The 26988-nt window shown below is 50.9% G+C and overlaps 12 protein-coding genes across 12 annotated transcripts; 5 read left to right on the forward strand and 7 right to left on the reverse strand.

The window, feature by feature from the left end:
• Window positions 1–697: 697 nt before the first annotated feature.
• N7468_005508 (ATP-dependent (S)-NAD(P)H-hydrate dehydratase) lies at window positions 698–2109 on the reverse strand (the record flags this gene model as incomplete). Its single annotated transcript, XM_058474805.1, has 6 exons — window positions 698–1576; window positions 1639–1671; window positions 1721–1731; window positions 1782–1828; window positions 1881–1920; window positions 2016–2109. The coding sequence occupies 6 exons, from the start codon at window positions 2107–2109 to the stop codon at window positions 698–700; spliced, it is 1104 nt and encodes a 367-aa protein (XP_058330545.1).
• Window positions 2110–2619: 510 nt separating this feature from the next.
• N7468_005509 (uncharacterized protein) lies at window positions 2620–3726 on the reverse strand (the record flags this gene model as incomplete). Its single annotated transcript, XM_058474806.1, has 2 exons — window positions 2620–3666; window positions 3721–3726. The coding sequence occupies 2 exons, from the start codon at window positions 3724–3726 to the stop codon at window positions 2620–2622; spliced, it is 1053 nt and encodes a 350-aa protein (XP_058330546.1).
• A 661-nt stretch (window positions 3727–4387) lies between these two features.
• On the forward strand, window positions 4388–4790 carry aspf8 (ribosomal protein P2; the record flags this gene model as incomplete). The annotated part of the gene is made up of 2 exons (XM_058474807.1): window positions 4388–4546; window positions 4614–4790. 2 exons carry the CDS (start codon window positions 4388–4390, stop codon window positions 4788–4790), a joined length of 336 nt encoding a protein of 111 aa, XP_058330547.1.
• A 695-nt stretch (window positions 4791–5485) lies between these two features.
• Window positions 5486–6517, forward strand: N7468_005511 (40S ribosomal protein uS19; the record flags this gene model as incomplete). Its single annotated transcript, XM_058474808.1, has 6 exons — window positions 5486–5503; window positions 5572–5590; window positions 5799–5856; window positions 6050–6206; window positions 6245–6310; window positions 6366–6517. 6 exons carry the CDS (start codon window positions 5486–5488, stop codon window positions 6471–6473), a joined length of 426 nt encoding a protein of 141 aa, XP_058330548.1. The 3' UTR covers window positions 6474–6517.
• Window positions 6518–7548: 1031 nt separating this feature from the next.
• On the forward strand, window positions 7549–9375 carry N7468_005512 (acyl--CoA ligase; the record flags this gene model as incomplete). Its single annotated transcript, XM_058474809.1, has 3 exons — window positions 7549–7648; window positions 7716–8351; window positions 8423–9375. The coding sequence occupies 3 exons, from the start codon at window positions 7549–7551 to the stop codon at window positions 9373–9375; spliced, it is 1689 nt and encodes a 562-aa protein (XP_058330549.1).
• Window positions 9376–9579: 204 nt separating this feature from the next.
• On the reverse strand, window positions 9580–10524 carry N7468_005513 (uncharacterized protein; the record flags this gene model as incomplete). Its single annotated transcript, XM_058474810.1, has 1 exon — window positions 9580–10524. One exon carries the CDS (start codon window positions 10522–10524, stop codon window positions 9580–9582), a length of 945 nt encoding a protein of 314 aa, XP_058330550.1.
• Window positions 10525–11142: 618 nt separating this feature from the next.
• Window positions 11143–11397, reverse strand: N7468_005514 (uncharacterized protein; the record flags this gene model as incomplete). Its single annotated transcript, XM_058474811.1, has 1 exon — window positions 11143–11397. One exon carries the CDS (start codon window positions 11395–11397, stop codon window positions 11143–11145), a length of 255 nt encoding a protein of 84 aa, XP_058330551.1.
• Window positions 11398–11515: 118 nt separating this feature from the next.
• N7468_005515 (uncharacterized protein) lies at window positions 11516–12844 on the reverse strand (the record flags this gene model as incomplete). Its single annotated transcript, XM_058474812.1, has 1 exon — window positions 11516–12844. One exon carries the CDS (start codon window positions 12842–12844, stop codon window positions 11516–11518), a length of 1329 nt encoding a protein of 442 aa, XP_058330552.1.
• Window positions 12845–13357: 513 nt separating this feature from the next.
• N7468_005516 (uncharacterized protein) lies at window positions 13358–15346 on the reverse strand (the record flags this gene model as incomplete). Its single annotated transcript, XM_058474813.1, has 2 exons — window positions 13358–13875; window positions 13927–15346. The coding sequence occupies 2 exons, from the start codon at window positions 15344–15346 to the stop codon at window positions 13358–13360; spliced, it is 1938 nt and encodes a 645-aa protein (XP_058330553.1).
• Window positions 15347–17703: 2357 nt separating this feature from the next.
• Window positions 17704–19328, forward strand: N7468_005517 (fungal specific transcription factor domain-containing protein; the record flags this gene model as incomplete). The annotated part of the gene is made up of 3 exons (XM_058474814.1): window positions 17704–18441; window positions 18607–19101; window positions 19212–19328. 3 exons carry the CDS (start codon window positions 17704–17706, stop codon window positions 19326–19328), a joined length of 1350 nt encoding a protein of 449 aa, XP_058330554.1.
• A 194-nt stretch (window positions 19329–19522) lies between these two features.
• On the reverse strand, window positions 19523–21310 carry N7468_005518 (uncharacterized protein; the record flags this gene model as incomplete). Its single annotated transcript, XM_058474815.1, has 4 exons — window positions 19523–20547; window positions 20603–20843; window positions 20900–21031; window positions 21092–21310. 4 exons carry the CDS (start codon window positions 21308–21310, stop codon window positions 19523–19525), a joined length of 1617 nt encoding a protein of 538 aa, XP_058330555.1.
• An 847-nt stretch (window positions 21311–22157) lies between these two features.
• On the forward strand, window positions 22158–26520 carry N7468_005519 (5-oxoprolinase (ATP-hydrolyzing); the record flags this gene model as incomplete). Its single annotated transcript, XM_058474816.1, has 6 exons — window positions 22158–22206; window positions 22300–22410; window positions 22462–23286; window positions 23347–23582; window positions 23646–24503; window positions 24589–26520. 6 exons carry the CDS (start codon window positions 22158–22160, stop codon window positions 26518–26520), a joined length of 4011 nt encoding a protein of 1336 aa, XP_058330556.1.
• Between the last annotated feature and the right edge of the window lie 468 nt (window positions 26521–26988).

Below are 26988 nucleotides of genomic sequence, written 5' to 3' on the forward strand. Positions count from 1 at the left end.
ATGAAGCCCTCTCTACGTAGGGCCACTTGAAACTTAATCCAGCCTATTTTCCGGTCTCAATTGCTCACATGGAAAGATACCTCGGGGATGATGGGCAGAATTGGGTGAATTTCATCAGCCTATGGCCTTGGAGATCCCTTCCCACTTGGCCCACACCAACCACATGGTTGGTCTTGTTCTAAATGCAGCTGCGCAGCTTCTTATTCCCCTAAGCAGCCGTGGCGTTTCGACACGATAGAATCGTCTAATATATCGCGTAATGACATGGCAGGCTCAGCGCTCGGGACTCGGCACTCGGCACCCCAGAGTCAGTAGGGGGCCTGAAGTACCCTATCGGCTCTAAAGACCTCAGGCCATCTTTGGCTGCATCCAGGTTTCTTGACAAGGCACAATTAGCAAGACTTCCTGACCGCCTGAGGCGCTCTCGGGCCCAGGGATTGGACTTGTTTTTATTACTGGGAGTAGTAATTCAAATAAGCTTTGTCCCTAATTGACCCATAGCCAGAGAATACACCCGTAGGTTATTACAGGTATCTTGGGGGATAACCTCAAGTTTATATAGGAAATCAATGCTGAAAGAAGATTTATTTCAGTCGGTAGAGGATTTTGTTCTTACTAAAGCGCACTGAGACATTCAAATCTCCCTGCATCCTTTGGCTTTTGGCACACAAGCAACTGTTAGTCGAGTCAATGCAGCCTAGAGATGTGTCTTGGATCCTTCAGGCTCCCCAATCAATCTCAGGAAGCTCCCATGCACCTCCTCGGTTAAGTCACTGGCCTGCATGCTGCGGCCCTTCGCCTCGAATGCCCTGCGCGAACACTCTCGTGTAATGCTGCTACCAGCCCACGCAGCCAAAAGCAATGTCGTCCCTGGTGACATCCGTCTATCCTCGGACTCGAGTTCAGCTTGGACCTCTTCTCGGTTAGATGCCGCCTTCTCATTGTCCTTTTCCTTCGTGTCCCACAACTGGCTGTGGTATGCCGCTCGCCAGGCAAGCAGAGTGCCCAGCGATCCGGTAAGCGTGTCTCCCTGTCCACCACTTCGTTTCAATCCACCTGGGATATCGTTGATAATGCTCGTCACACCGTTCGAGATGACATCGTGAGGTCCCTTCTGGATAATTGCGACGCCACCCAAGGCCTTGGATAATTGCTCGCAGGCCTCCGACTCCTTGCTAGTGGTATCACCGCCGCCTTTCGCGATGTCTGCTTGGCTGGATACCTGCACGCCCAAGGCCTTGGCAAGTCGTCCGAACTCGACAACATTGGGTGTCAGGATACATTCATTGTAGCCCTTGACTAGGTCTGGATTTTCCGTGACAATTAGCAGCCCGTCGGCGTCGAGCACGAACGGGATCTCTCGCTTGCGTGCTTCTTTGATCACTTCTGCGACGACTTTGAGCGTGACGCCATCGCGGCCTAATCCTGGTCCAATAACTAAGGCGTGAAGCCGAGACAGCATGTCGACGATGGGCCCTGCCAGAGCTGGTGCATCGATGGAGTTGGGGTCCTTCACTGTGTCTGTGCTTGGTAGCAGCGGGTGGACCATCAGATTGGGCGAGTAGCTTTTAATGACCTGGAAAAGTTTTCGTTAATACACCCCGTTTTGATTTTAATATATGGAGAGGTTGCAGATACCGGAGCTGCCGAGCGTTCGCACAGAACATGGCTCTGAGTTGTATTAGCTTCTTGTCCTAGAATTCATGATCTGAACAAATACCATATCACAGCCTGGAATAATGGTGAGTAGGTATCCAGATTTAGGGTGGATCATGACTGACCGAGCTTCGCAGACGCCATCGCTGAAAAGTATGGAGCACCGGTATAGCTGTAGCAGGTCAGCTGTACTTTCTTTCAACAGTGGTTGGATTGAGACATACTCAACACATCCGCCGATAACTGCCACGCGACCTTGTTGGCCTGTTGTAGAGTCAGCATTGAGTCGGCAGGCGCAGTTCTGGGAGAAGAGCATTCCGAGCTCTGTTGTCATGAAGCATCTGGACGGATAAGCCCACCTTTGTGGAATTTCTCAAGCATTGGCGGGACGATCTTCCGGACTTTGCCGAAGAGGATCTTCGACGAGGTCGTGACATGGTGAAGCGACTCCATTTTGACGATGGCTTATTCTGTTTCTCAGATTCAGGAGGAAGGTGGTTCTTGGGTCCGGGCAGAAGAAGCAGATGGATAGTTAGCTGGATAAGCTGTCCAGCGGATGATGTCACCGCCAAGTGGGGCTGGTATGTTTGCAATCAGGACTTTCCTACTAGAAGTTTATGGATTCCATCATGATGAAATAAGTGCCGAAAGATAAAAATGAAAGTTGGTATTGGTGTGCGCCCGCTATGGATTGTATCGCAAAGAATCAAGGCCGTCCATCTAATAACTCCTTGTAACGCTCGCAAAAATAATGCTTAAAAAATGGTCCCGACCCTGAACTAAGAAAGGGGGCAAAGAACAAGGGCAAAAGAGAAAAGAAAGAAGAAAAAAGAAAAAAAAGACTCCAAAGATAAATGAGTTCATCTCTCTGTGAAAGTAGGTAGCGACGCAAAATCAAAGTTCAAAGTAGAAATTCGATCTGATCAATCACTGAAAAAGAACACACAGAAATCTCCATGTAGACTAGCGCTTGCGTGAAGCAAGGGCAGCCAACTTCTTCTGACGTTCCAGCTTAGCCTTCTTCGCAGCTTCCTCAAGGCGCTGTTCCTTCTCATCTTCCAAGCGGGCGGACCTCAGAGCGGCAGCATCCTCTTCCAAGACATCATCAAATCCAGCCTCCATGTCGGAAGAGGCGTCGGAGTAATAGTCGTCGTAAGCTCCGTAGTCGCCCTCATCCTCTTCGTCGGTACCCAGGTACTCGTTCATACGACGGCGGCCATTTACACGACGGTCATTGTGCCTGCGGGTAGAAGCAAGGCCGGCCGTTCCACGGTAAGCTGGCAACTCAGGAGCCTTAGAGGCAGGCTTTGCTGTGCCCTTGTAGGTCGAGATCTCCGGGGATGACGACTTTCGGATAGCTTGAGCGGGCTTAGAAGGGGTTGAGGGCTTGAAAGACCGGCCAGCCCGTTTGGCTTTGGCCTCGGCGAGTCGTTGCTGATGCTCACGCCAGCTGATCTTCTCACGCTCGATACGCTTGTTCTTCACGCCGCCACTAAGATCGGCGCATTTCTCCTGCTTTGCCTTTGCCTGGGCCATGAGATCGGCGTAAGAGCCCTTAACAGGAGGCTTCGCGGGAGGGGCATCGTTCTTAGAAGTCCCAGACTTTGAGGCGGAAGCAGCGGGCTTCGAAGATGGAGCGGCAGGCTTCATAGCTGAAGCCTTCGCGCTGCTGGTGGCAGTGGGGGCGCCATTTTGGGCGACTGACTTAGGCGAGTCTCGCTTTGATGCAGAGTTCGCGGGAGTCTTCGTAGCACCGGGCGTCGCAGCAGGCTTAGATAGCGTCTGCTTGGCCGGGACCTTCGAAGCAGGGTTTGTAGGGCGAGTTGGGCCCGGAAGTTGTTCGTCAGCCTTACGTTTGGTGCCAGAAAAGGTCGTGGGTAAACCTGGGCCATCACGCTTGACAGGCGGAGTATTCTTCTTTGCCGACGTCACGGGAGGGGCAGGACATTGAGTCAGAGATGGGGCCGGAGAACCGCTACCCCCAAGCGAGGAAAGGACAGAATCAAGGAACTGTATCTCGGTCAGGTCATGACAGACAAGCAAATCATCAAAGAACTAACATACACTCATGCCGAGCAAGATATCGGGGATGGTGACAACGAGTGAAAGGTTGAGACACCCTTTGGTCGATAGATGGACTAAGGCAACAAAGATGCAAGTGGTTTCGACGATGCAGACTACTTCATGACTCCGAACACGAGACCATGTACATGGAACTCGGGCTCGGAGAGTTGGAAGATGCGCGCTGTGATCGGGGGAGAAAAGCCGAGGCGTGGAAAGACTGGGGGAGTTTGAGCGAGAAAAGAACCCCCAGCAGCGCACAGGGGGAGCTTTTATGTCAGGAAGCCAGTAGTGAATGTAGCAGCAAGTGAACGTTCTCAACCTTGGCAGGCGGGTCCAAGATTGCCACCATTCACATTTATATCACGTGCTACTGTACTCGCTTAGTCTCTTTCTGCCGGGCGGTGGGACCCTCACTCAGCCGCCGCACCACACTTTTTCGACCCGAATTTGGTCGCTTTGAACTTGATCTTCAACCACCTCACCCCGAACTCGACGTTGCAGTCTCCGCCCAAATCGCGGTTAAATCGATTGTTTCTCCTGTTCATTAACTCCAAAAGTATGTTCACACAAAATTCCGGACTCGAGAATCATCGAATCTGCGCAAGATGAGATCGTCGCTTTTCTGAAATAAATTGCTGACCAAAAACTTGCGAATAGTACATTCAAAATGAAGTACCTCGCTGCTTACCTTCTGCTGAACCTCGCCGGCAAGGAGTCTCCCTCTGCTTCCGACATCAAGGAGGTCCTCTCCTCCGTCGGTATCGATGCTGACTCCGACCGTCTGGACAAGCTCCTCTCCGAGCTTGAGGGCAAGAACATCCAGGAGGTATGTTGACCAGAAAAGCGCCAGTTGTTGACCTACCGGATGCATGGCTAACAAATATTTTCTACAGCTGATCGCTGAGGGTACCACCAAGCTCGCTTCCGTTCCCTCCGGTGGTGCCGGTGGTGCTGCCCCTGCTGCCGCCGCCGCCGCTGGCGGTGCTGCTCCCGCTGCTGAGGAGAAGAAGGAGGAGGCCAAGGAGGAGGAGGAGTCCGACGAGGACATGGGATTCGGTCTCTTCGACTAAATACCTCCCTCATAACGGCCTCAAAAAGAACAACTTGGGGGAGCAGACATCTGTTTGGAATGTCCAGGCGAGGAGGCTCTCTCTCTCGCCGGCTTCTCAAGTGTGCATGGTTCAGGCTGTTTTGACGCAGTTACGAATTTTCCATACCTGGGTTCTTGTGAACTCATAGCCAATACAGATCTATCTGTCCTCCACCTCTAGTGATCGTAGAAGCCTACTTATGCTACGTGTCTTTGTAGAATCGGTGCCATTTTAAAGGTCAAGCAGCTCAGATGCCTGCTTACTTCTAAATTCTGGCTATACGGTATCTGATCCACTTATTTGGTGTCTGTCTTCTGGGGCCACGGGCCTTACTTTTTCATTCGCCATGGCCCAGTTATCTGATGTTCATTTAGAAAAAAGTTGTGTATTGTTAATACCTCCAGGAGTACTTTCTGGTAGGCCTATATTAGCGTGGTTTGATGTACCCATCGAAATTTTCGGGATATCAATACGGTACTAAACTCCACTCTAGTATTTCCTAAAAATGGACTAGCGCGTTAGGGCTCAAACCTGTCGTAGCCGAGCCCCTGCCCACCTCACCAAGCGTCTAAGGTAGCAGGCGATCCGTTCTAGCGACACGACAACTCATCCGACAACCCCTTCGCTTTTCGAGATCCCGTTCGAAAAGCGAGCTTAAGGAAACCACCGTCAACATGGCTGACACTGAATACGTGAGTTATCCCTTACTCGTGAAAACCGCCCTTCGCCTCAGCAACACAAACGCTAATGGTTTTTCCAGAACGCCGAGGAGGCTGCTGGTACGTTCACAACCACCCATGTTCCAACCCAATCAACCCCACGAGCGATTCCAGGCGAACGGAACGATGGATGGAGTGCTTTTGCGATGTCAACGACGATACTCGATGGCGACCGAGCGGAAGGAAAATTCGACATCACTTGGACGCAGGGGGAAATTCGCACATCATTTGCACGACTCAGATCGCTGACAAAATTCCCTCATCACAGAGATCAAGAAGAGGAGGCAATTCCGCAAGTTTTCTTACCGTGGTATCGACCTCGACCAGTACGTTTCCACTCTCTTGATCTGTCTTCCAACCCCACCAACAGCGCACCACAAGAAATATTATGTTCAGGCACATATGGAATGCGCCGTCCTGTTTTTCTTGACTGTTACGCTGCTGGTTGAGGAATGCGCAGGACTTTTTTTTTTCCCTGTGTGTTTTGTCGAAACATCTCAATCTGACTGATAATCATAGGCTCCTCGACCTCTCTTCGGAGCAGCTGCGTGATGTTGTCCACGCCCGTGCCCGCCGTCGTTTCAACCGCGGTCTGAAGCGCAAGCCCATGGGTCTCATCAAGAAGCTCCGCAAGGCTAAGCAGGAGGCCAAGCCTAACGAGAAGCCCGACCTCGTCGTAAGACCCACCTCCGTGACATGATCGTTGTCCCCGAGATGATTGGCAGCGTCATCGGTATCTACTCCGGAAAGGAGTTCAACCAGGTTGAGATCAAGCCCGAGGTACGATCAGATCCATGCTTCTTCGCCAGCACAGTATACTAACATTCCCCTTTAGATGGTTGGTCACTACCTGGCTGAGTTCTCTATCTCCTACAAGCCTGTCAAGCACGGTCGTCCCGGTATCGGTGCCACCCACTCTTCCCGTTTCATTCCCCTGAAGTAAATGAATTCAAACGATTCCCCTTGGAGTGGCGTGTGGTGGAGAAGGTACTGGAAAAGGAATATGGAAGTCAGCACAACCCACTGGGTCCTTTTATTCAGTTTTATTTCCAGTGCGGGTCAGTTGTTTCCTCAATTTAACTTGTCGGCATAAAAATTTGGGCATTAGCCTTCCGGCCTTCGTCAAACTGACGAACCAAAAAGACGTTCTGTCTCTGGTGGCGTTTGTGTTGCTAGGGAAGAGCGTTGAATTCATGATATGACAAACTTCCAAACCGACGCAATTCCGTAATGTAGGAAGTAGACTTGACGTAGTGGACCAGTCTAGCTTGGCGGCTGTTCAATTCCGCTGCGAAGACTATCAACTTGAAGCTTGTTCCACCGGTGTACTAGTGGCTGGAAAATGTACCCAGTCCGTGCCCGTGGACGCTAAGCATCAACTAGGCTCTATCGGCTTGCCAGGGCTTGTAGAATACCACTCCACGTCCTCTCATCTCGGGCCTTGATGGTCTCGACTCGGATGCTCGTGCTACTTGAGCACTTGACCGAATTGCTACTGGCTTCGAGCAGCGGTATCTCCAGAGGCTCGTTTTCGAGCAGGATTGCTACCATCGTGACCCCTAGGTACCACGGATTCGTCAAAGCTAAATGTAATTTCCTTTGCGGGTCTCTCGGATGCGCCGCGGTCTTCAGGCCTCTGAAGATATATATCCGTACCGAGTGAAGATCCCGTAATCACAGTGTCCATCCCACTCAGATTCTTCCAGTGCGTCTCTATTCGAAAAGCGGACAGCTATAGTGGCTGTGCAGGATATTTCCAAGGATCACTCCAAACGGGATTCTGGGGATCGGACTCTCGGTCATTTTCGGTTTACCCCAACCTGGGGAATAATCGGACAACCGAGGCTCCAACGCGCTCCAACACTGGTAAACCCGGAAGTCGGTTAAACCCCTCCTCTTTAAATTTGAGGTTGCTTCCCCAGGTCAACTGGTTCATTTTGAGTCTCCCGAGTCTCAGCCTCGTTATACTCCGCAAGGCCGTTTTTCCCGTATTGCATCGGTAGCGATTTCCCCGCAAAATGCCGGTCTCCTCACTTTGGCCGCGGATCGACATTCCCAGCGTCGATCTCTGGACGTTCCTGTTCGAACGGAAGGACCGTCCTTACCCAGACGACAAGAGTAGGTGTTCTTATGCTGAATTCCTCAGATATCTCTTTCCCTGCCTCCTTACTCATATGTCATATAGTCATCTATCAAGATGCCGAGACTAAGCGATACTACACCTGGCAGAGTCTGCGGGATGCATCCTTGGACTTTGGAAAGGGCCTCCGCTCTGTCTATGAGTGGAAGAAGGGTGATGTTTTGGCTCTGTTCACTCCCAACAGCATTGACACCCCAGTACTCACTTGGGGCACCATGTGGGCGGGCGGCATCGTCTCCCCAGCCAACCCCGCGTACACCGCGAAGGAGCTAGCCTTCCAATTGAAGAACTCCGGAGCCAAGGTCCTGGCCACACAACTTGCAGTGCTCCCAGTTGCCACCGAAGCCGCCAAACTCGCCGGCATTAGCCCTGACCGCATCATCTTGATGGGTGATGAGCGCGACCCGCAGGCACGGCATAAGCACTTCACCTCCGTCCGCAACATCTCCGGTGCAACCCGGTTTCGCAAGGCGAAGGTCACCCCCGAATCGGATGTGGCGTTCTTGGTTTACTCGTCTGGCACAACTGGCACCCCCAAAGGTGTTATGCTGTCGCACCGGAACATCGTCTCCAACATTTTGCAGCAGGCTGTGGCTGAAAGCGACAAACTATCGTGGAAGGCTGGCCCCGACGGCAAAGGTGATCGGGTGTTAGCATTCTTGCCCTTTTTCCACATCTATGGTATGTTTCTCCTAGTAGAACCCCCAAGAGTTGAGAAGATCCAAATCAACTAACGACCAATCTTACCACAGGCCTGACATGCTTGCTCACCCAGGCGCTATACAAGGGGTACCACCTCGTTGTCATGGCGAAGTTCGAGATCGAAAGATGGTGCCAACACGTCCAGAACTTCCGCCCCAAGTTCGCTTACATCGCGCCGCCAGTGGCGCTCCTGCTCGGGAAACACCCCTGTGTAGACAAATACGATCTCTCCAGTCTCAAGATGATGAACTCGGGCGCGGCCCCTCTGACCCAAGAACTCGTCGAGAACGTCTATAAGCGTATCAAAGTTGGCATCAAGCAAGGCTACGGCCTGAGCGAAACCAGTCCTACCACGCACACCCAGCGCTGGGAAGACTGGCACACGCATGTCGGCTCTGTTGGCGGGCTACTGCCTAACATGGAAGCGAAGTACATGAGCATGTCCGATGACGGCTCAGAATCCAAAGAGGTTGCTGCCGGGGAGGTTGGGGAGCTGTATTTGCGCGGCCCTAACGTCTTCCTCGGATACCACCAGAACCCTACTGCGACTAAGGACTGTCTCTCCGAGGACGGGTGGTTCCGCACTGGCGACGTTGGCTACCAAGACGCGAAGGGGAACTTCTTCATCACCGACCGCGTTAAGGAGTTGATCAAGTACAAGGGTTTCCAGGTGCCGCCTGCGGAGTTGGAGGGGTACTTGGTGGACAATGAGGCTATTGACGATGTGGCTGTTATTGGCGTCTACAGTAAAGAGCACGCGACCGAAGTGCCCTTGGCCTGCGTCGTGCGCAGCTCCAAGAGCTTGGCTTCGAAGAAAAGTGAGGAGCAGGAGGCTGCCGATATTGTCAAATGGTTGGAGAACCGGGTGGCTCACCATAAGCGGTTACGTGGTGGTGTGCGCTTTGTTGACCAGATTCCCAAGAACCCGAGTGGGAAGATCTTGCGACGCGTTTTGAAGGAAAAGTTCAAGGACGCGGCCAACGGTCCCAAAGCCAAGCTGTAAATATTGTATATACTAGGAACTTCAAAGACTCATACACTTCCGATTGCTTCAAAAGCAATCGTGCCTTTTTTTTGTATTTCCTATTTCCATTATAATGTAGTATACTTGGGGGGGGAGAAGGAAAGAAAGGAACTATGTAATCAACTAACTGCCACATGAAACACTGTCCAAACACCCACAGGTCACTTGGACTTGGCCTTGGAATTACGGGAAGAACTCCTTAATCATAGCATCGACATCTTCAAACTCCACCGCGTCAAGCTTCTCCGTAGCCGCCTTCTCTACCGCCTTCTCCACCTCTAAATCCCCATTGATCAGATCATACCAGCCCTCCGTATCCGCACGTGCTAGTAACTGATCGGCGACAATCGCCACATCCTCGCGGGTAACCTTCCCCGGGCCCTGCTTGCCCAGGCCGACCTTGCGGGTAGCGGGCTCATCGGTCAAGGTGCCAGGACGCAGGCTGATGGACTGGAAGGGCTTGTCAGCGGTCGCAGGGTCGCGCTTCCGCTTCGCTGCGAGCGCGGTCTGGTATTCGTCGGCGACCAGCTTGGCCGCGGCGTAGGCGGGGAGGATCTCGTTTTTGGTTGCAAGGATCTTTTTCCAGCCCTCGTCGTCGATCCAGCTTGGCTGGACACGGCGGCTGCCGAGCCAGCTGATTAGGAGGAATTTGGAGACGCTGGGGGTTGCGAAGGAGGCGGTTATGAAGTGCTTGGCGGCCTCTTGGTCGATGGCGACTGTTCGCGCTGCGCCGCCTTTCCCTCCAGCTCCTACATTGTTGGTGTGAGGGTGAGCGATCGTTTCATACGTGTTGGTGACGGGGCTTGGAAGGGAGGGTTTTGGGTCAAGTGGGGGGAGGGGAGGGGAAATCGCGGGGAGTGAGGGGGGGAGGAGCGTACCAGCTGCCCACACTACGTAGTCTGGAGTTGTAGCATCCAGGACTTTCTGGGCATCGTTCGCACTCTTGATATCGTCGAGGCTGGAGATCAGAACATTGATCTTGCCCTTCAGGCCCTTGCCGAGCTCTAGGATTTCTTTTTCGTGGTCGGGGTTGCGCACGACGCTGGTCACGTTCCACGCGCGCTTGAGGAGAAGAGGGGTGAGATGAAGGGCAACCTTGCCGTGGCCACCGAGAAGAAGGACCTGCATTTTGGAGATAGTCGGAGGTGAAGAAGTTGAATCCGCAGTAGATGCGGTGGTTGAATTGTCACCCAATGCGGGGTGGGCCATTGCGTCATTACGGGTTGCACCGGCTGTATACTGATTTCATAACGATTTGCGAGACTACCATTGCCAATGACAGGAGGAAACGTGAGAAAGGACACGTCTACGATACCAGTAGGACAATGGTACGCTTTGGCCGGAGTTCTGTGGATGGAGCTGGGGTGTCTCTTCGGGCTTGGCCTCGAACCCAATGTAGTCGACGGGTAGGAGATGTACCATGTAAAGTATAGGGACCGGGGCTTGATAAATTACTTCAACCTAGACGATTATCTGGCGCCACTCCGGAGTTACCTGGCGTTCCTAAAGGCGTGGATGGCCTTGAAGGCAGAGAATGGAATGGAGTCCCGTTTACCTGGTGGCTTGGAGAAGGGAAGGAAATAATCGGAGAGAGACATCTAGGGGTGATATGCTCGGGTAAGGATGCAGCAAGCAGGCCTCAAGAGGTCCGACGACGTAGATGATGAGATTTGCTATATAAAATACGAGTGAATTATTCTGGGGTACGCGAATAAATGGAATCATGGTGAAAAGGTGCGCCTCAGATCAATTGCCAGCATATTTAGTATTCTGTATGGGGCCAAGCACTGCCTTATCCCAGCATGTGCCAGCATGCCGCGCCTGATTATCCTCTAGTTGAGCCACGGGCTTATCCCCCCACCACATTCGCCCACTTTGGTCCGTGGCCCAGTCATCAATGAGGTCCACAATAGTCTGCAGGTGCCCCAGTGTGGCCGGCTGACAGCCTCTCGGTCGCTTGAGAGCAAGGTAGGTCCCCAAGGATGCCACAACAATAGCCATGATGGCATATATGAGCAACCGTGGATATACCATATCAAACTGGAATCCGTATTTGGAATTGAAATACTCGGGCCCGGGATTTGTAGTATCAGCAATCGAATTGAGAATTTTGCTTTCTTCAATGGCGACGGAAGCGATCATGCTCTGCACCAATTATCCAATGCAGGAGTGCCTTGGAGATAAACAGGACGATGTTTTCCCAGCTCGATGCGGCTGAAAGGAATGGATTTGTGGACAACTGCGTCCCTGGGGCCTCTTTTGTTCCTCTGTAAGCCTGTCGCCAAAGTCCTTCGTCTCTAGACAGGTTGACCAACAATTCCAAGCAATGCAGGACAATTGTCTGGAGAGCTTGGACCAGACAGACAAATAAGATGCATAGCACAGCCTCTGCGCCGTACGAAAAGGCTGGGGAGCTCGGATTGTGGTCATTCGCAGTGGGTGACATAGAAAGCGTCACGAAGTTCCGCGAACATGCCCAATCACTCTTTTCCCAATCGAATCTAAGTTTCCAGCACGGGTTTTCAAACCCCTGTCCTAAGTAACTGTCATTACCGATAGATCTGGAGACAGTGGCGATAGCAATGGGCCAAGCGATGGCCAGAAGAGCAAGTGACCATATCAACGCAAGAATGTATCGCACTATATGCTGTACTTGAAACATGCTTCCCTGTCTTTTCCCGGGGTATGCCTCTTGGCTTGGCATTGTTCTCTGGTGAACGGATAACATGCATCTCCCTGGACGGTGGACAAGGTCACCTTTGTGCAACGCGACCGACGCGGTGTTGAGCGGATTGGAGCTCCAGGTCGGTATCGACTTTTGACACGATACCAGGCACCACACGGCGATGGCGGCCTGACCAGCGAGACCTAAACCCAGCGCAATTAGAGCTGTGGCATTGATCATCAACTCGAAGAATACCCCTCCGTTTTCATTCCCCATATAGGCCTGGTTGGATACCAAAAGGACGGATGACGAGGCATATGTTAAAATCAAGCAGGCCAGGGCGACCAGGTTAATGTACCAACTATTCGGGCCGAATCTCTTGGAACTGGTGAAGAGACGAATATTGGTGTTGTACTCCAAGCGCTCTTCGCGATATAACGCCCATCGTAGGGAGGCGGAATGCACGAACATCATACCATCGGTGCAGAGTGCCAGGATAAAGTTGATCACGAGGGACACAGCTTCTTGCCCAGCAGGAGAGATGGAGACCGGGGCGCCGAGGATGGACTTTTGAGTGACGAGGTAAATGCCGGATATAAGGCACAGAAGCGAAAGAATCACGCCCATCGACACGGCGGCAATGCATCCAGTTCTCGTGCCGCTGGCAATGTCGAGATTGGGCCCGTTTCCCTCATCTCGGTCCAGTGCTTGATCGACGAATGGTTCTTTTTGCTCTTCGAGAGACTCCTCCCCGGATTTCGAGTGTGGCTTTGGCCGAAGCATCTCATCGAATGGGCTCACTCAGAAGGTTGTGAGCTCGAACCTGCGAAACAGCGAGATTAAAGTGCTTGGGAGGGCCTGTGCGTCAGCTTCGGGTATAACGCCTGGGCAGACAGCCTGGTCAGCCTCATTGTGCCGCCAATGCCCCCCGGGGCCCGGGCCATCCCCACAACGCGCCGATCCTCGTCTCTGATTTTGGGGGCCGTTATGGATGGGCAGGGTCTGAGCTCAAGAAAATACGCCCCCGTGTGGGATCGCTTCGTCCTTATTCGCTTCGCCCAGGTGAGTCTGCCAATACACCTAACTGTGAAGATTAGTGCCCGTTGTCAACCAGTAGATCACTGAGCAGCTCCAATGCTTCTGGATGAGCCCTCTCGACTACCACCTATCACAGCCACCCAGCGCAAACATATGAATTCCATGAAAGGAGCAAATTTTTTCTTCGTCTATTTATATTGTTCCAGACAGACTTCCGCTGCGATTCATGGTGATTTTCCGTCTCCAACTCTTCCAACATCACTCCTCTTCATCTCTCCGTAGTAGAATCGTCCCGCCGTTAAGCCCCGAACCTGTCCGCGGAGCCACCAAGATCCCAGCATCGACTAGATCACGCGCCAATTTGGCAATTAATCCATCACACCCCCTCGCGGCAATGACATCAACGGTGACTGGGAGAAGCTCGGTATGGTTTGTGATGGGACTAAAAGACGAGACCTGGCCGAGGGGAAAGACACTGTCAGGATTTTCTGTCATCCCGGAAATGGCACTGTTTGAAAACCCAAATGGCGGTCCAGACGGGCTCAAATATTCGTTCCGGCTATGAGCATACCCGGTGCTGACGGTGTGCAACAGAAAACCAGACGAACAGGTCAGGGGATCATCGACCGGCGGCAGGATTTTCTCGTTGAACCAGTTCATGAAACGAGTCTTGTTTGCTATCGCGTCATCGAGAATAGAATCAGGCTGCGTGTCTGCCCAGCCCCAGCGGGTAAGAGGGATGGGGTCAATGAATGGGCGGCGACCGTCGTGAACGGCTAAACCCTGGTATTAGCAGTCTGTTTGCTCCCACACTAGTGAGTACACACCTGAATAGTCTTCGTAGAACGGATCGCGGAGGAGTTTCGTTTGTTGTTTAGTAATGAGCGTAGTGTACGTGAGATTCAGGACCTCGGAAATGTTGTGTGCTCTCAACGATGCAGGTCCCGACGCGGCCCATTCCTTTTCCAATTCCAAGGTTGAAGTGGTTGTGTTCAGGAAAGACGCCAAATCAGATGCAAATTTCCGTCTCATCCGTGCAGTAGAATCGTTCGTCGTCGGAAAGTCCAGCAGGTACAGTTTCTGGGGATATTTCGGACTCTTGTCTGCAAAGGAGGTGTAGTTGCTCGCGTACAACGCGGCATTAGCAGTATCCCAAAGTTTTGGATCCCGAGTCAAGAACCCTGCCGTATCCAGTCTCGGACTAAGGGGCATGACATTGTCAAGGCTCACAAGGCCATGGGTCGGGCGGTTGCCAAAGAGACCTTGAGCTCCAGCAGGGCCACGGATAGAACCACCCGTGTCGCTCCCGACGGCAAGGTCCAACCACTCATAAGAGGCGACCGATGCACCCGCACCGGCAGATGACGAAGAAGGATCTTGGTAGCCATCGCCCCGGGGATTGAATGGCGCATGAAAGTCCACCCAGTCCGCTGTTGCCGTCTCGCCATTGGCAAACTGCGACGGCTTCTGCAAGCCCACTATAACTGCACCGGCATCGAGAAGATTCTGCATCGCTGTGCCTGTCTCATTGGCAGGTGGGTAAAGGCTGTACCAAGCTCGATTTCCATTGGATCTTTTAGTGCCAGCCAAGGCGTAGATGTCCTTGACTCCTATCCGAATCCCTGCCAACGGCTGTTTTTTGCTTGGTGTGAAGTATAGTCTAGACGGAACGCCAATAGTCAGAGAACCTGACGAAGGGACCTGGGCTGAAAGCGTTTGGAAAGTTTTGTCGGGCCCCTGGAGGAGAGATTGGGTAAATGCACCCGCAAAGTCTTCATACAGGCGGTATGCCTGATAAATTTCCCCCGTCCACGGCGCAAGAAAGTATGGACCCGAGGGAGTGCTAGGTTCTTGCAACCGCAGAACAGTGGATGCAGTGTCTCCCAAGTAGATTTTCTGCATGGGGCTACCTGAATCATCAGAAGTAGCAAGAAATACCGTTTCGAGGAAGCCCGGTTGCCACACATCGTCCTGAGAGGTCCAGTTGGCGAAAAGATCGTGCAACTCGTCTTCCGTACATGGCTGAGCAACAATGCTCACAGGTACAAATGTACTGGCATTCGAGTACTTCCTCAATTCAAGGGGGTCGTATATCTGCCCCTGTGAGAATGGAGGGATGAAGTAGTGGACGTCGTTGAGCTGAACCGAAGCCCCAGTGGATACAAACCTCCCGGAGACTGTGATAGCTGAAAATGCCACCAGCGACAAAGCTTGAGTAAACATTCCGACCGACTGATACCGTGCCATTTTGAGCTTTTCCTTCTTGAAATCGCCATATTGCTTGGGAAACACGAGATCTTTAAAGCCTCCTTTCGGAATCGTCCGAAGATCGCCAAGATAAGGCGACAGAAGCTACCGGGCATTTCATAAACTCAACTGATAAGACTCCTTGGCCGTGACTGTTTTCGGTGTGAACCAACTGCTCACAACTGTGTTGAGTGGACCTGTCCATGGGTCTAGGACTTCTTTGGAAACGCTATGCGCGTCCCGGGGCAGTAACCCCCGCAGGGGTCGGAAACATTCGACCACTCGGCAAGCTGGCCGATGAACACACCACACCCAAAGTGGCTACGATAGCGGCCAGGCGGCATTGGCCGACAATTGAAAGACCTCATGCAAGACCCCATGTTTGCGACAACCGGGCATACCATAAGATTTGATCAGGTATGTCTCATGGACTTGCGATGAAGCCTCTTCTGTTTTTATAGCATAGCCTTTGAAAGAGCTAGAACACCTCACTTTCCAGTGGTTTGTTCAGGAATTCGGCCTTATGTTTCACCGGCTCCCCCCACAGAAAGTTGAACCCCCCGGTCCGAGGTTCAACTTGCTCCCGCCCTGACGATTCAAACTATCGGATTTCCAGTGTTTACTCTGCGCTTTACCTGCTAGTTACCAACGAAATATTCTGCACGTTTGGCGTTTCCAGACTCTAGAAATCATAGTAAAACCTATTGTTAATCTTTCCTCCCTGTATTGTGTCGCTAGGCCCGATTTGGGGGTGAGATCTCAGCAAATATATTTTCGAAGACAGAAAGGTGCTTAGTACCCCATGCGCAAATACTTGTATAGCCGCGCGAGAAACCGAACTGATTTTTGGCCTTGGATATTTTCGGTTCTTCATCGGCAATCCGGATGTCATCTTTTCTGAAGTCTTGCCAGGGCTTTTTAAAGTCGTACTTGAATAAACACTTTCAGTTTGAAGCAGTCAACAAATGGGATTTTGACCACACGTACACGCGGTCGATCCTCTGGTTATTCTGATATCTTTTATCTTCTCTCTTCCAGTTTCTCCTTCCCCTCCCACGGCTTATTATAGCCCTCAGTAAATGCTCTTGGGCCCGCCTATTGGGTTCATTGATCAATCAAGCGAATGGCCCTGGTGCATAAGCACACATAGATAACTAGTTACATGATTTTCAATGGTGGGTTTGGCGCCCCGCTTTATTCTCCAATTTTTATTTACACAACGGCCCAGCTTAACAACCACACCGCCTACCGTAAACAGCTGAGAAGTGCTGTTGATTGCTGATTATACCAATCCTATAGTCTGGTGGGCCTCTAGTATTTGACCTCCTGTGTCCGTAAGTAATTTTGTTGATGAACCGTGTATTCACTGCTTTTATAACCTAACCGGGGATGATGCAGATACCAGGGTGGATCCACGTGCTGAGTCATCGTTTCTTTGACACGAGTAAGATTGAAGTGCAGTCATCCCACCCAGTCGTGGCAATCGTTCAGAAAACCCCGGAGTAAAGATGTTGGACGGCCACACGCAGTCGCAGGCCAGTTCTTAGAATGATTAAACCTAGATAATCGTTACACTATAATGATACTTATTCAGAGGTTGAGAACGATATTGCAGCTTTTTAAGACGGTCACCATAAGTATTTAAGACTTTGTTCCCTTCCCATCATCTTTTCAATACATATATGGACCGGGAGCTGAAACGATGCTTCAAGATGGAAGCGTGATGAATATGCGAATTAAGTAGTCAGTGATATGGGTGGGCTATTTCTTGATCCTGTAGGCTTTCGCCGATAGGGCCGTGGCAATTTCTGGCTTGGCTTATCGCGTCCGAGTGTCCCAGTAAATTGGCATGAAACCCCCGCCTGGCCGACCAAATAGGACTACGCGCTAGTATTAGACCAGGAGGAGCCCCCGCCCAGTCTCGACTCTTACAAAACGGAAGCCACAACCGGTCGTCACCAAGTATGGCTGCAACTGCCCTCAAAGGTGCATCCACGCCGGCTCGGCGCCAGCGGACTGGCTGCTGGAGATGCAAAGGTTCGTAGCGAACGCCTACTGCTTTACCAGAAAACTGACCATCCATAGAGCGAAGAGTTAAATGCAACGGTAAGTGCCAGGGCCTACATGGTATGATTGAAATATGCAGCTGATAAGATGTCAAGAGGCCCGACCAACATGTCTTGCTTGTAAGCGACTGGGCCTGTCCTGCCATTACGGAATTAAACTCCTCTGGCATGAAGATGCATTATCAAGAGGGATAGTTTTAGGTCGATCTGGTGCGTCCACTTACCTCGAGTTTCAAAGCCTCCTTGATGAAGCCCTGCAAGTTCTCATGGTTTTCAGGGACGAGGTCCACAATGAAACGACAAGTGCTTCAAACAAGACAGATTCCGAGTGTCTTGGGGACATTGAAAGTCCCTCCAACCCCGCGTTGTAAAGCCTCCGGCATCCAATCCACATTTATTGAAGATTGGATGTTCTTGAACACGACACCGGCAGACTTCGTTCTTCCTCTTGAGCCGCTGGGACTTTCCGGACCAGATCTCCCAAGGATAGAACAAGCAGTCGAAGATCCAGATCCATTCGTTGATATAATGTCATTACTTGACTCGGATTGTCCTGGAAACCTCCAGGAGCATTTCGAAAATACCACCGAACAATGTTATAACCGTGATGAGGATAGTATGCTTGGCGGGAGATGGATAAACCAATCGCCGACTGAATCTTACATTCCCTATGAGCTCTCACCTTTCGGATTAAATGGCAAACAACTGATTCTGCTCGACTATTTCACCCACAAACTGATCCCCAGGTGTACTACATGGCCTGTTGAGAATCCATTTGTTAGTATAATTCTTCCTATTTGTTTATCAGCCACAGAAAAGCCCCTGTTCTACACAGTCATGGCCATATCGTCCCACCAGCTGTCCATGCTTGAGGACAAACGGTTTGAGAGAGACATCTGGGAATATCGCGCTAAAGCCCTTCGTGGCTTTCAACGCGAAATCGGCCGCTTTCGGTCTGGTGATGAGCCCGCCGCCACTGCGGGCTGGGAACACATTACAGCCACACTGGTGATGCTCACTTTCTTTGACGTACGTACTTCATGATCCACACTGAGTTCTGGTTAGGGATTCTCACACAGAGTTGGGGAATAAAAGGTATCGCAAAGCAGTTCCTCAGCGTGGCTTATACACCAGAATTGTGCTCGGACTTTACAAGCTCTTCTGCCCGTGTCCACGCGCTTGTCAACCACGCAGGCATCGTTGTGTCGGTTCTTCAGCTCCTATTTTGCCGCGCACGAAGCATTTGCTAGAACGGCTTACAACCTCGTCGACCCCTACATGAGTTGTGTTTCTTGGTTCTCTCCCGAAACGGTCCCGGAAATGACTATCATCGATGCATTTTTGGGATGCTCCCCGGAGCTGATTTTGCTCATTTCAGAAATATCCGACCTCGCAACTGGAGGATCTCCTCTTGGGTGTTCCCCCCATGACCGATTGGGCGAGGCTGAATCATTACAGGAGAGACGACGTTCCATCAGTGCCAAGCGCCACAGCATTGAAAGACGATTGCATACCTTGAAACAACTTTTACCTTTTTCTGCAACTATTGGGATTTCGTGTGTCGAGGGTGAACAGACTGAAATCGAGGAGCTCCTTCATATCGCGGAGACACGTCGTCTATCAGCCCTGGTATATCTGTACTCGAGGCTGGATGATGCTGCACCGGGGTCTTCACCTATCAGCAAGCTGGTAGACGAGATAATTAAGCTGGTTCCCAGAATATCTCTCCGTTCCCATGCTTTGCTCTGGCCCCTCTTTGTCGTTGGGACTATGGGAATAGGCACCCATAATGCTGATAGTGGAGATTCCAACAGGAAACTGGTATTGGAAAGATTGGTGAGCCTACAGCAAACCAGGAAACTTCGGAATGTTGGGAGGGCAAGGCAGATTATCGAGGCAGTATGGAGAATGCGTGACTTGGGAGGATTAGAATCTAGATGCGGGTGGCAGGATATCATCCGAGCAGGGAGCTACGGGGTGAGCTTATATTGAATACCAAGTTAATCCATCAATATTTCTGAATATCGAAGTACATTAGTGACAAAATCAAAGGAAGGTAGCTCGTGAGATAAATCCACCCTAATGGTTCAATTGCCCGTGAAAACCCAGGTCAGTAAATGTATCTGAAATCCTCCTGCTTCCTGTCTGACAAGTTTTGGTATGTTTCTATGACAGAGCTGAAATTTTCCGTATCGACTCGCACCGGCTTTCCGTATCTTTGGTCCTTGCGTCGATTTTGGAACCGGGCCGTCAGGAAGTAAAGACACATGAGGAATATCGCGACGCAGTAACAAGTGAGCATTGCTACAGTCCCACCGGTATACGCAGGGGCTTGGTCATCTCGGAATGTTTGAGGACCAATAAGGTTGCCAGCACTGTAACCGAGGAGCAAAATACCGTAAGCAACAACCTTTTTTGTGCTGCCTGCAGTATTCGCCTGAGGGAGTGAAACTGCTGTCACATATGGCCCTATTGGCTTGTCAGTGATGGGATGCAGACCGAATACATCAACGGATTTCTTACCCCAGTAGCAGTACATCAAGTATAGACCAAACATTTGGACTCCGGTCGATGATCTAGGAACGCCGTACACCAAGGCTGTTCCAATGAGGGGAGGCAGAGTTGCGATCATAACAACAAAGGTTCGACGTCCCTGCCATTTAGAAGCATAGTAGGTAGCAATGAAACCTGATATGGTGGAAATAATACCGTTTGGCATGGATAAAAGTGACGAGGTCTGGGGGTCAAAGCCAAGACTGTCGATGATGATAGCGCCAAATGTGATAAGGCCTCCATTCGGAATGTTGATGGCAATATTGAAGAGAAACATGATCCATATTTTGAGATCGAAAACAGCCTCCCAGGCCTGGTCCCAGTTCCACTGATTGTTATCGATACCCGTTCGATTATCCGCAAGGCGCTGCACTGCATGCCATCTTTCCTCCAGACTGAGGAACTTGGCATTGATTGGCGAATTTGGCAAATAAAATAACATGAAACTCGAGTAAAGGACGTTGATCGAGCCTGTGAGGAGATAGAGGTACTGCCAGCGGGCAAGGGGTGCATCTGATGGAATCTTGCCAACTACCCAAGACAAAAAGCCGTTGACTACCGACGAGAAAACACTCATGATTACTGGTGCCGTGTCAGATTGCGCGAGATTCTTTAATCAAAAAGCTTATGAACTCACCGCCATTGCGAATGGGCTGCTCAGACTTCTTCCAGAATACTGAGATCAGAAGTGTAAGCCCAGGGGTGATGATGGCCTCAAACACTCCCATCATGAATCGCAAAACCATCAAGCCTGCCCAGTTGTGACAGGCAGCTATGCATAAGGTCATGATAGACCAACAGAAAGAGCAAGCACCGATGTATTTTCCGGCAGGGAGGCGATGGACGAGATACGTCGAGGGCCAGATCCCCACAAGCATCTGCACAGTGATTAGATGGCTTCCACATAGAGTGGCATGCAAGGAAAAAATCATACACCAATAGAGAGGATGCTTCCGAGCCAGCTATATTCTTGCCCTTTGAGATGATTGTCTTCTTTAAAACCATAGAGCGCCCCGGTGGCAAGCTGGACTTTGTCGACGGCGCCGAATAAGCCTAAGAATAGGAGCTAATTTTGACCGGTACATTAGACGAGTCATCAAGCTATTCGTGGTTTTCGAATGCTCACCATAGGAATCATCCACCGATCAATCTTGCGAACAAGCTTCTTTTCCTGGTCTGGTGACATTGGAGGAAAAGGCCCGACGGATGCAAGGAACTGTACTGCTTCGTCTCCTGCATCAGTTACAATATGCTTAACATTGTCCTCGTCAATGACAATTTGGGTAGATGTCACTGGCTGGATGCCGTCTCCCTCAGCTGGGATTTTCTTTGTCTCCGAAGCCATGGCGAATCTGCAAAACAGAGTTGGCTTGAGTGGATTTGCAATATGTCGACAAAAGAATAATGTCGCCCGTGGACTGAGCTTCCAGATCACTCAAAGGGAACATCGTCAAGCTTTTGTAGACAAGGCATGCCAGTACTGGATACAGCCTATAGTCTGCATGGACCAGCAATGATAGTCATCTTGACCCAATTGGAGTGAAATCCTGGGGAAGTGGGCCTGAGCGATGGTCCCAGATACCTCGACAGAGATAAACTAGAATTCTGATTAGATAGGGTTGGCGAGGCAGGTCGTCGCGAGCAGCCCGCTTTTTCTTGGCGCGCATAGGCCTTCGCGGAGATACCGAGGGAATCCTTGAAGAGCCTGTGGATAACACATCCATCGGTGCATATGTATAGTCTTATTGACCGGCATCTGGGTATCCTCACACCTGCGTATCCTTGGGGAGGCCAGGTCTGACCTTTGTGCTCGCGTCGACTTGCATTCTTTCTTAGACGTATCTGCGAGCGGGGTCTGAATTCCTGAAATGGAGAATGACTGGGATTCAGTCGCCTGTGCCTCTACGCCTGTTGCCGATTATTTGCCTATCAAAGAGATGTGACTCACAAGCATAATGTGAATCTCGCATGAGAATGCCCCGTTTCACCCAAGTCTACTGACAGCATCGCCGACGCTCGCGGCAAGCATTGGAGCGGGCGAGATCACACGAGACACCTATAAATCTGGACACGGCAATCCTTTCAGATATCTTGAATTTCTTCCCCCCCCAAAAAGAAGATCAAGGCCTTTTCTTCTGTCCATTTTAACAATCAGATTCTCTAGCTTCCTTGATCTTACCCCGCCAACAAACATGATCGCAGAATCAACTTCCAGCCCCAGAGGCATTAGGTTTGCCATAGGTAAGGGAATAATGACCCACCCCAAAAGAATGAGGGTCTTTCGGAAGCCACAAAACCAACTTTGACTTGGGCAAATTTACTCATGCGCTACAGATCGAGGTGGCACTTTCACCGATGTATGGGCAGGTGTAGAGGGGCGGCCAAACATAGTCCTGAAGTTGCTCTCTGTGGATCCCGAAAACTATGCAGACGCCCCTTCAGAAGGTTGGTTCTACGCAAAATTTGTCCGTATCTAAACCTCTCCTGATGCCGTAGCAGGTATTCGACGTGTGCTGGAGATGGTAACATCTTCTCAGATTCCTCGCGCATCGCCATTGCCGAAAAAGCACATCGAGTCTATTCGGATGGGCACTACTGTGGCTACTAATGGTACAACAAGCTCCTTTCCGAACTCTTTTCAAAACATGAGCTTACAAAGCCATTCAGCTCTTCTCGAACGGAAAGGAACAAGACATGCGCTCCTTGTCACCGAAGGGTTTCGCGATCTGCTGGACATTGGCCACCAGTCCCGCCCGAATCTATTTGCCCTCGACCACTGCAAGCCTGAGACTTTGTACGAAGAGGTAGTGGAGATCTCTGAAAGAGTAACTCTAGAGGACTTCGAAGAGCGCCCCAAAGAAATGGCTCTGCCAACGAGTAAAATACCTGGGAAGTTAGTGAAGGGCACCACAGGAGATATCTTGCGCATTATCAAGCCTCTTGATGCAAATGAGGTAAAGAAAAAGCTTACTGCTATCCGAGAAAAAGGGATCGATGCTCTTGCAATTTGCTTTGCTCATTCCTATCTATACCCTGACCATGAGGATGCTGTGGCCAAGATTGCATCAGAACTTGGATTTGCCCACGTTTCATCCTCGTCGGAAGTTGGCTCAAAGATGATCAAGATGATCTCCCGAGGCAGCTCAGCATCAGCAGATGCATACCTGACCCCAGAAATCCAACGATACGTGCATACATTCGCGCGAGGCTTCGAAGGTGGTAATTTGGATGGCGTCCGCTGTGAGTTTATGCAAAGTGACGGCGGTCTGGTGAATTACAGATATTTCACTGGTCTGAAAGCTATTCTCAGTGGTCCTGCAGGTACTGTATTTGGTTCTCTTCGAAATATGGCTTCAACAAAGACTTTCTAATGCTTCATAGGAGGCGTTGTGGGCTACGCACGATCCTCGTACGATGGGAGAACTCCTATTGTTGGCTTTGACATGGGCGGCACCAGTACAGACGTATCACGATTCGGTGGCGATTTTGAGCATGTTTTCGAGACAACGACAGCTGGTGTTGCCATCCAGAGTCCTCAGTTGGACATCAACACGGTCGCGGCAGGCGGTGGAAGTATCCTTAATTGGGAGAATGGCCTCTTCAAGGTCGGACCTGAAGTAAGTTCGATATGCATCTGCCTTCTTTCGATTCGCGATGAAGCTGATCGAATACGTTTCAAGAGTGCTGGTGCACACCCAGGTCCAGCTTCATACCGCAAAGGTGGCCCGCTCACAGTAACAGATGCCAACCTCATGCTCGGCCGTCTGCTTCCCCAATATTTCCCCTCTATTTTCGGCCCGAATGAAGATCAACCATTAGACGATGAGATAGTGCGCGAGAAATTCGCAGAGTTGACACAGAAAATCAATGCCGAGACCCATCGGACCATGAGTCCGATGGAAGTGGCCAACGGGTTCATTGATGTAGCTAATGAAGCTATGGGGCGCCCGATCCGTGCAATCACCGAAGCACGAGGCCACGATACATCTGCTCATAACCTGGCAGTATTTGGAGGAGCCGGTGGGCAGCATGCTTGCGAGCTTGCCAAGAAACTCGATATCAAGCGAGTGGTCATTCACAAATTCTCCAGCATTTTGTCAGCTTATGGCATGGCACTAGCCGAGGTTGTGCAGGAGATGCAAGAGCCAAGCAGTGAGACACTCTGTGACGACGCGATGTCAAAGATTGAGCAAAGGCTCGATGACCTTAAGGACGGGGTTTTGAAGAGGCTTCTAGCTCAAGGAATTAAAGAGGAAGCCATCAGATACGACATATACTTACACTTGAGATATGAAGGTACGGAAACTCAACTGATGATCCCGCAGCCAGCAGACAGAGACTTCAGAGCTGCCTTCGAACGTGAGCATTTGAGAGAACTGGCATTCCTGTTTCCATCCTCCAAGAAAGTCCTAGTGGATGACATTCGGATCCGTGGCGTGGGAGCAAGCCCGGAGGTCGTTCAAGACAATGACCGTCTGATCAAGGAGATGCAAGAAGCTGATTTTAACCCCATCAAAGCACTAGATGCTGCTCACAAGGTTCGTGTCTGTCTTAGAAAAAAGAGAGAAGAAAAACCCCCCAAAAAAGCAAAAAAAAAAAAGCTCCAAACTAACAATCTAATAGACAAAGGTGTATTTCAGCCCAGACGGGTATCAGATGACCCCTGTCTTCTTACTAGAGCAGCTCAAAAGGGGTGATGTGGTAGATGGCCCGGCACTAATCATCGATCACACGCAAACGATCGTCATTGTGCCCGGCTCAAAAGCTTCTATATTAACCTGTCATGTCATCATCGACCAGTCTGACACTAAGGAGGCTCCCACTGCAGACGCTACTGAGAAGATGGCGGATCCCATTCAACTTTCTGTATACAGCCATCGCTTTATGGGAATTGCAGAGCAAATGGGCCGTACCTTGCAACGGACTAGCCTTTCAATCAATATCAAGGAGAGATTGGACTTCTCCTGTGCGATCTTTGGGCCTGACGCCGAACTGGTTGCTAATGCTCCGCATGTACCAGTTCACCTGGGCAGCATGAGTTATGCTGTCAGGTACCAGGCAGAGCTACACAAGGGTAACCTGAGGCCTGGGGATGTTCTTGTGTCGAATCACCCGGAGTCTGGCGGTACGCATCTTCCCGACATTACCGTCATCACCCCTGTTTTCGAACCCGATGGGAAGACTGTATGTTTCTATACTGCCTCCCGGGGCCATCACATGGACATTGGTGGTTTGAAAGGAACTTCGATGCCGCCCGATTCGACTTCGATTTACGACGAAGGTGCGGCGATCCGTTCATTCTTCTTAGTCCGAGACGGCAAATTTGACGAGAAGGGAATCTGTGATATACTTCTTGAGCCCGGCACACACGAGGGCTGCACTGGCTCTAGGAGACTCGAAGATAACATCTCGGACTTAAAAGCCCAGATAGCCGCCAATAACAAGGGCTCGTCTCTGATCCAGGCCCTCATGGCAGAGAAAGGCAAAAGGGACGTACATTTTTACATGAAGAAAATCCAGGAGAACGCCGAAATTGCCGTCCGGAATTACCTCAAGGACGTAAGACGAAAACACGGGAACACCCCTCTTGCGGCGGTTGATTCCATGGATAACGGATCCATTATGCGCGTGTCGATTACGATTGACGAAGATGGCACTGGAACCTTTGATTTCAATGGGACCACCTCGGAGATGCTATCAAATATGAATGCCCCTCCTGCGATCACTTACTCCGCTCTCATCTACACCATGCGGGTTCTCATTGGGAACGACATCCCTCTTAACCAAGGGTGTCTTGCGCCAACAAAGGTCCTAATTCCAAAAAACACATTTCTGAACCCATCCGCTGGTCGGGCTGTCTGCTGCGGTAATACTCTCACATCGCAGAGGGTGACAGATCTCTTGTTGAAAGCCTTCCATGCTGCGGCTGCTTCCCAAGGCTGCATGAACTGCATGGGGTTCTTCGGACGCGGCGGTGTCGGGCCAGATGGGAAACCTCTCCCTGGATTTGCATACAACTACGGCGAGACAATCGCCGGTGGAGCTGGCGCTGGACCGACCTGGCACGGAGCCAGTGGCCTGCACACGCATATGACCAACACTCGTACCACCGACGCCGAGGTGATCGAGAAACGGTACCCCGTTCTGGTGCGCGAATTCTCCATTCGCCGCGGCAGCGGCGGAAGAGGTAAGTTCAACGGTGGATGCGGTGTCGTGAGAGACTTCGAGTGCCGTGCGCCTCTTACCTTCAGCATGATCTCAGAACGACGAGTGAACCAGCCGTATGGAATGGAAGGTGGTGAACCCGGGCAGCGTGGAACAAATTACTGGGCCCAAGTGAATGAAGATGGGTCATACACTTGGCTTAACATTGGACCGCGAGGTCAGGTCGACATGAAGCTGGGTGACCGGTTTGTTGTGCACACACCAGGTGGTGGTGGCTGGGGGCGTGCAGAAGATGTTGACAGCGTTGAATCTTCGGATAAGATCTCTGCGTTTCAGCCGCGAGCCAATGGCAGCGTGAATGCTTTCTTTGCGGCTCAGCTGCAGGCTTAAGGAGAGAAACTGCCGATGTCTAAAGTCAACTGTTGATATCCCTCCATGTCAAGCAATTGGCTTCTTACTAAATAGACCAGGAGCACAATTCAAGAAAAACAGAGTGAGAGAACTTACAACAAGCCCAGATCTGCTTTATAGAGTTTAAGGTTTCAATGACAAATGGACTTATTATACCACTAGTAAAAAAGGATTCCAGCCGGGATTCTCCATGTACGAGCTTGACCTCACTGGGATTAAGGATAGCAGGCCAGAGAGAAAAAATCTTAGCAGGCCCCCAAGGCACATTCTCACGCTCATTCAGACTAGTGACTGGGACAACCAACAAATCATCATCCCATGGCAGTTTCTTCGATACTGGTATGTATTCGGGGTTGCTAACTCGACAGGAGAATTCATACTTGACGCCTCAGGCGCTGGGGCTCCAGGCAAAAGTGGCGCCTAGGCCAAGACAGATACCAATCCTGA

This window comes from Penicillium chermesinum (assembly GCF_028974085.1).
Source record: "Penicillium chermesinum strain IBT 19713 chromosome Unknown utg000004l:1.0-3345178.0:1.0-3348027.0, whole genome shotgun sequence".
NCBI classification, from domain to species: Eukaryota; Fungi; Ascomycota; class Eurotiomycetes; order Eurotiales; family Aspergillaceae; genus Penicillium; species Penicillium chermesinum.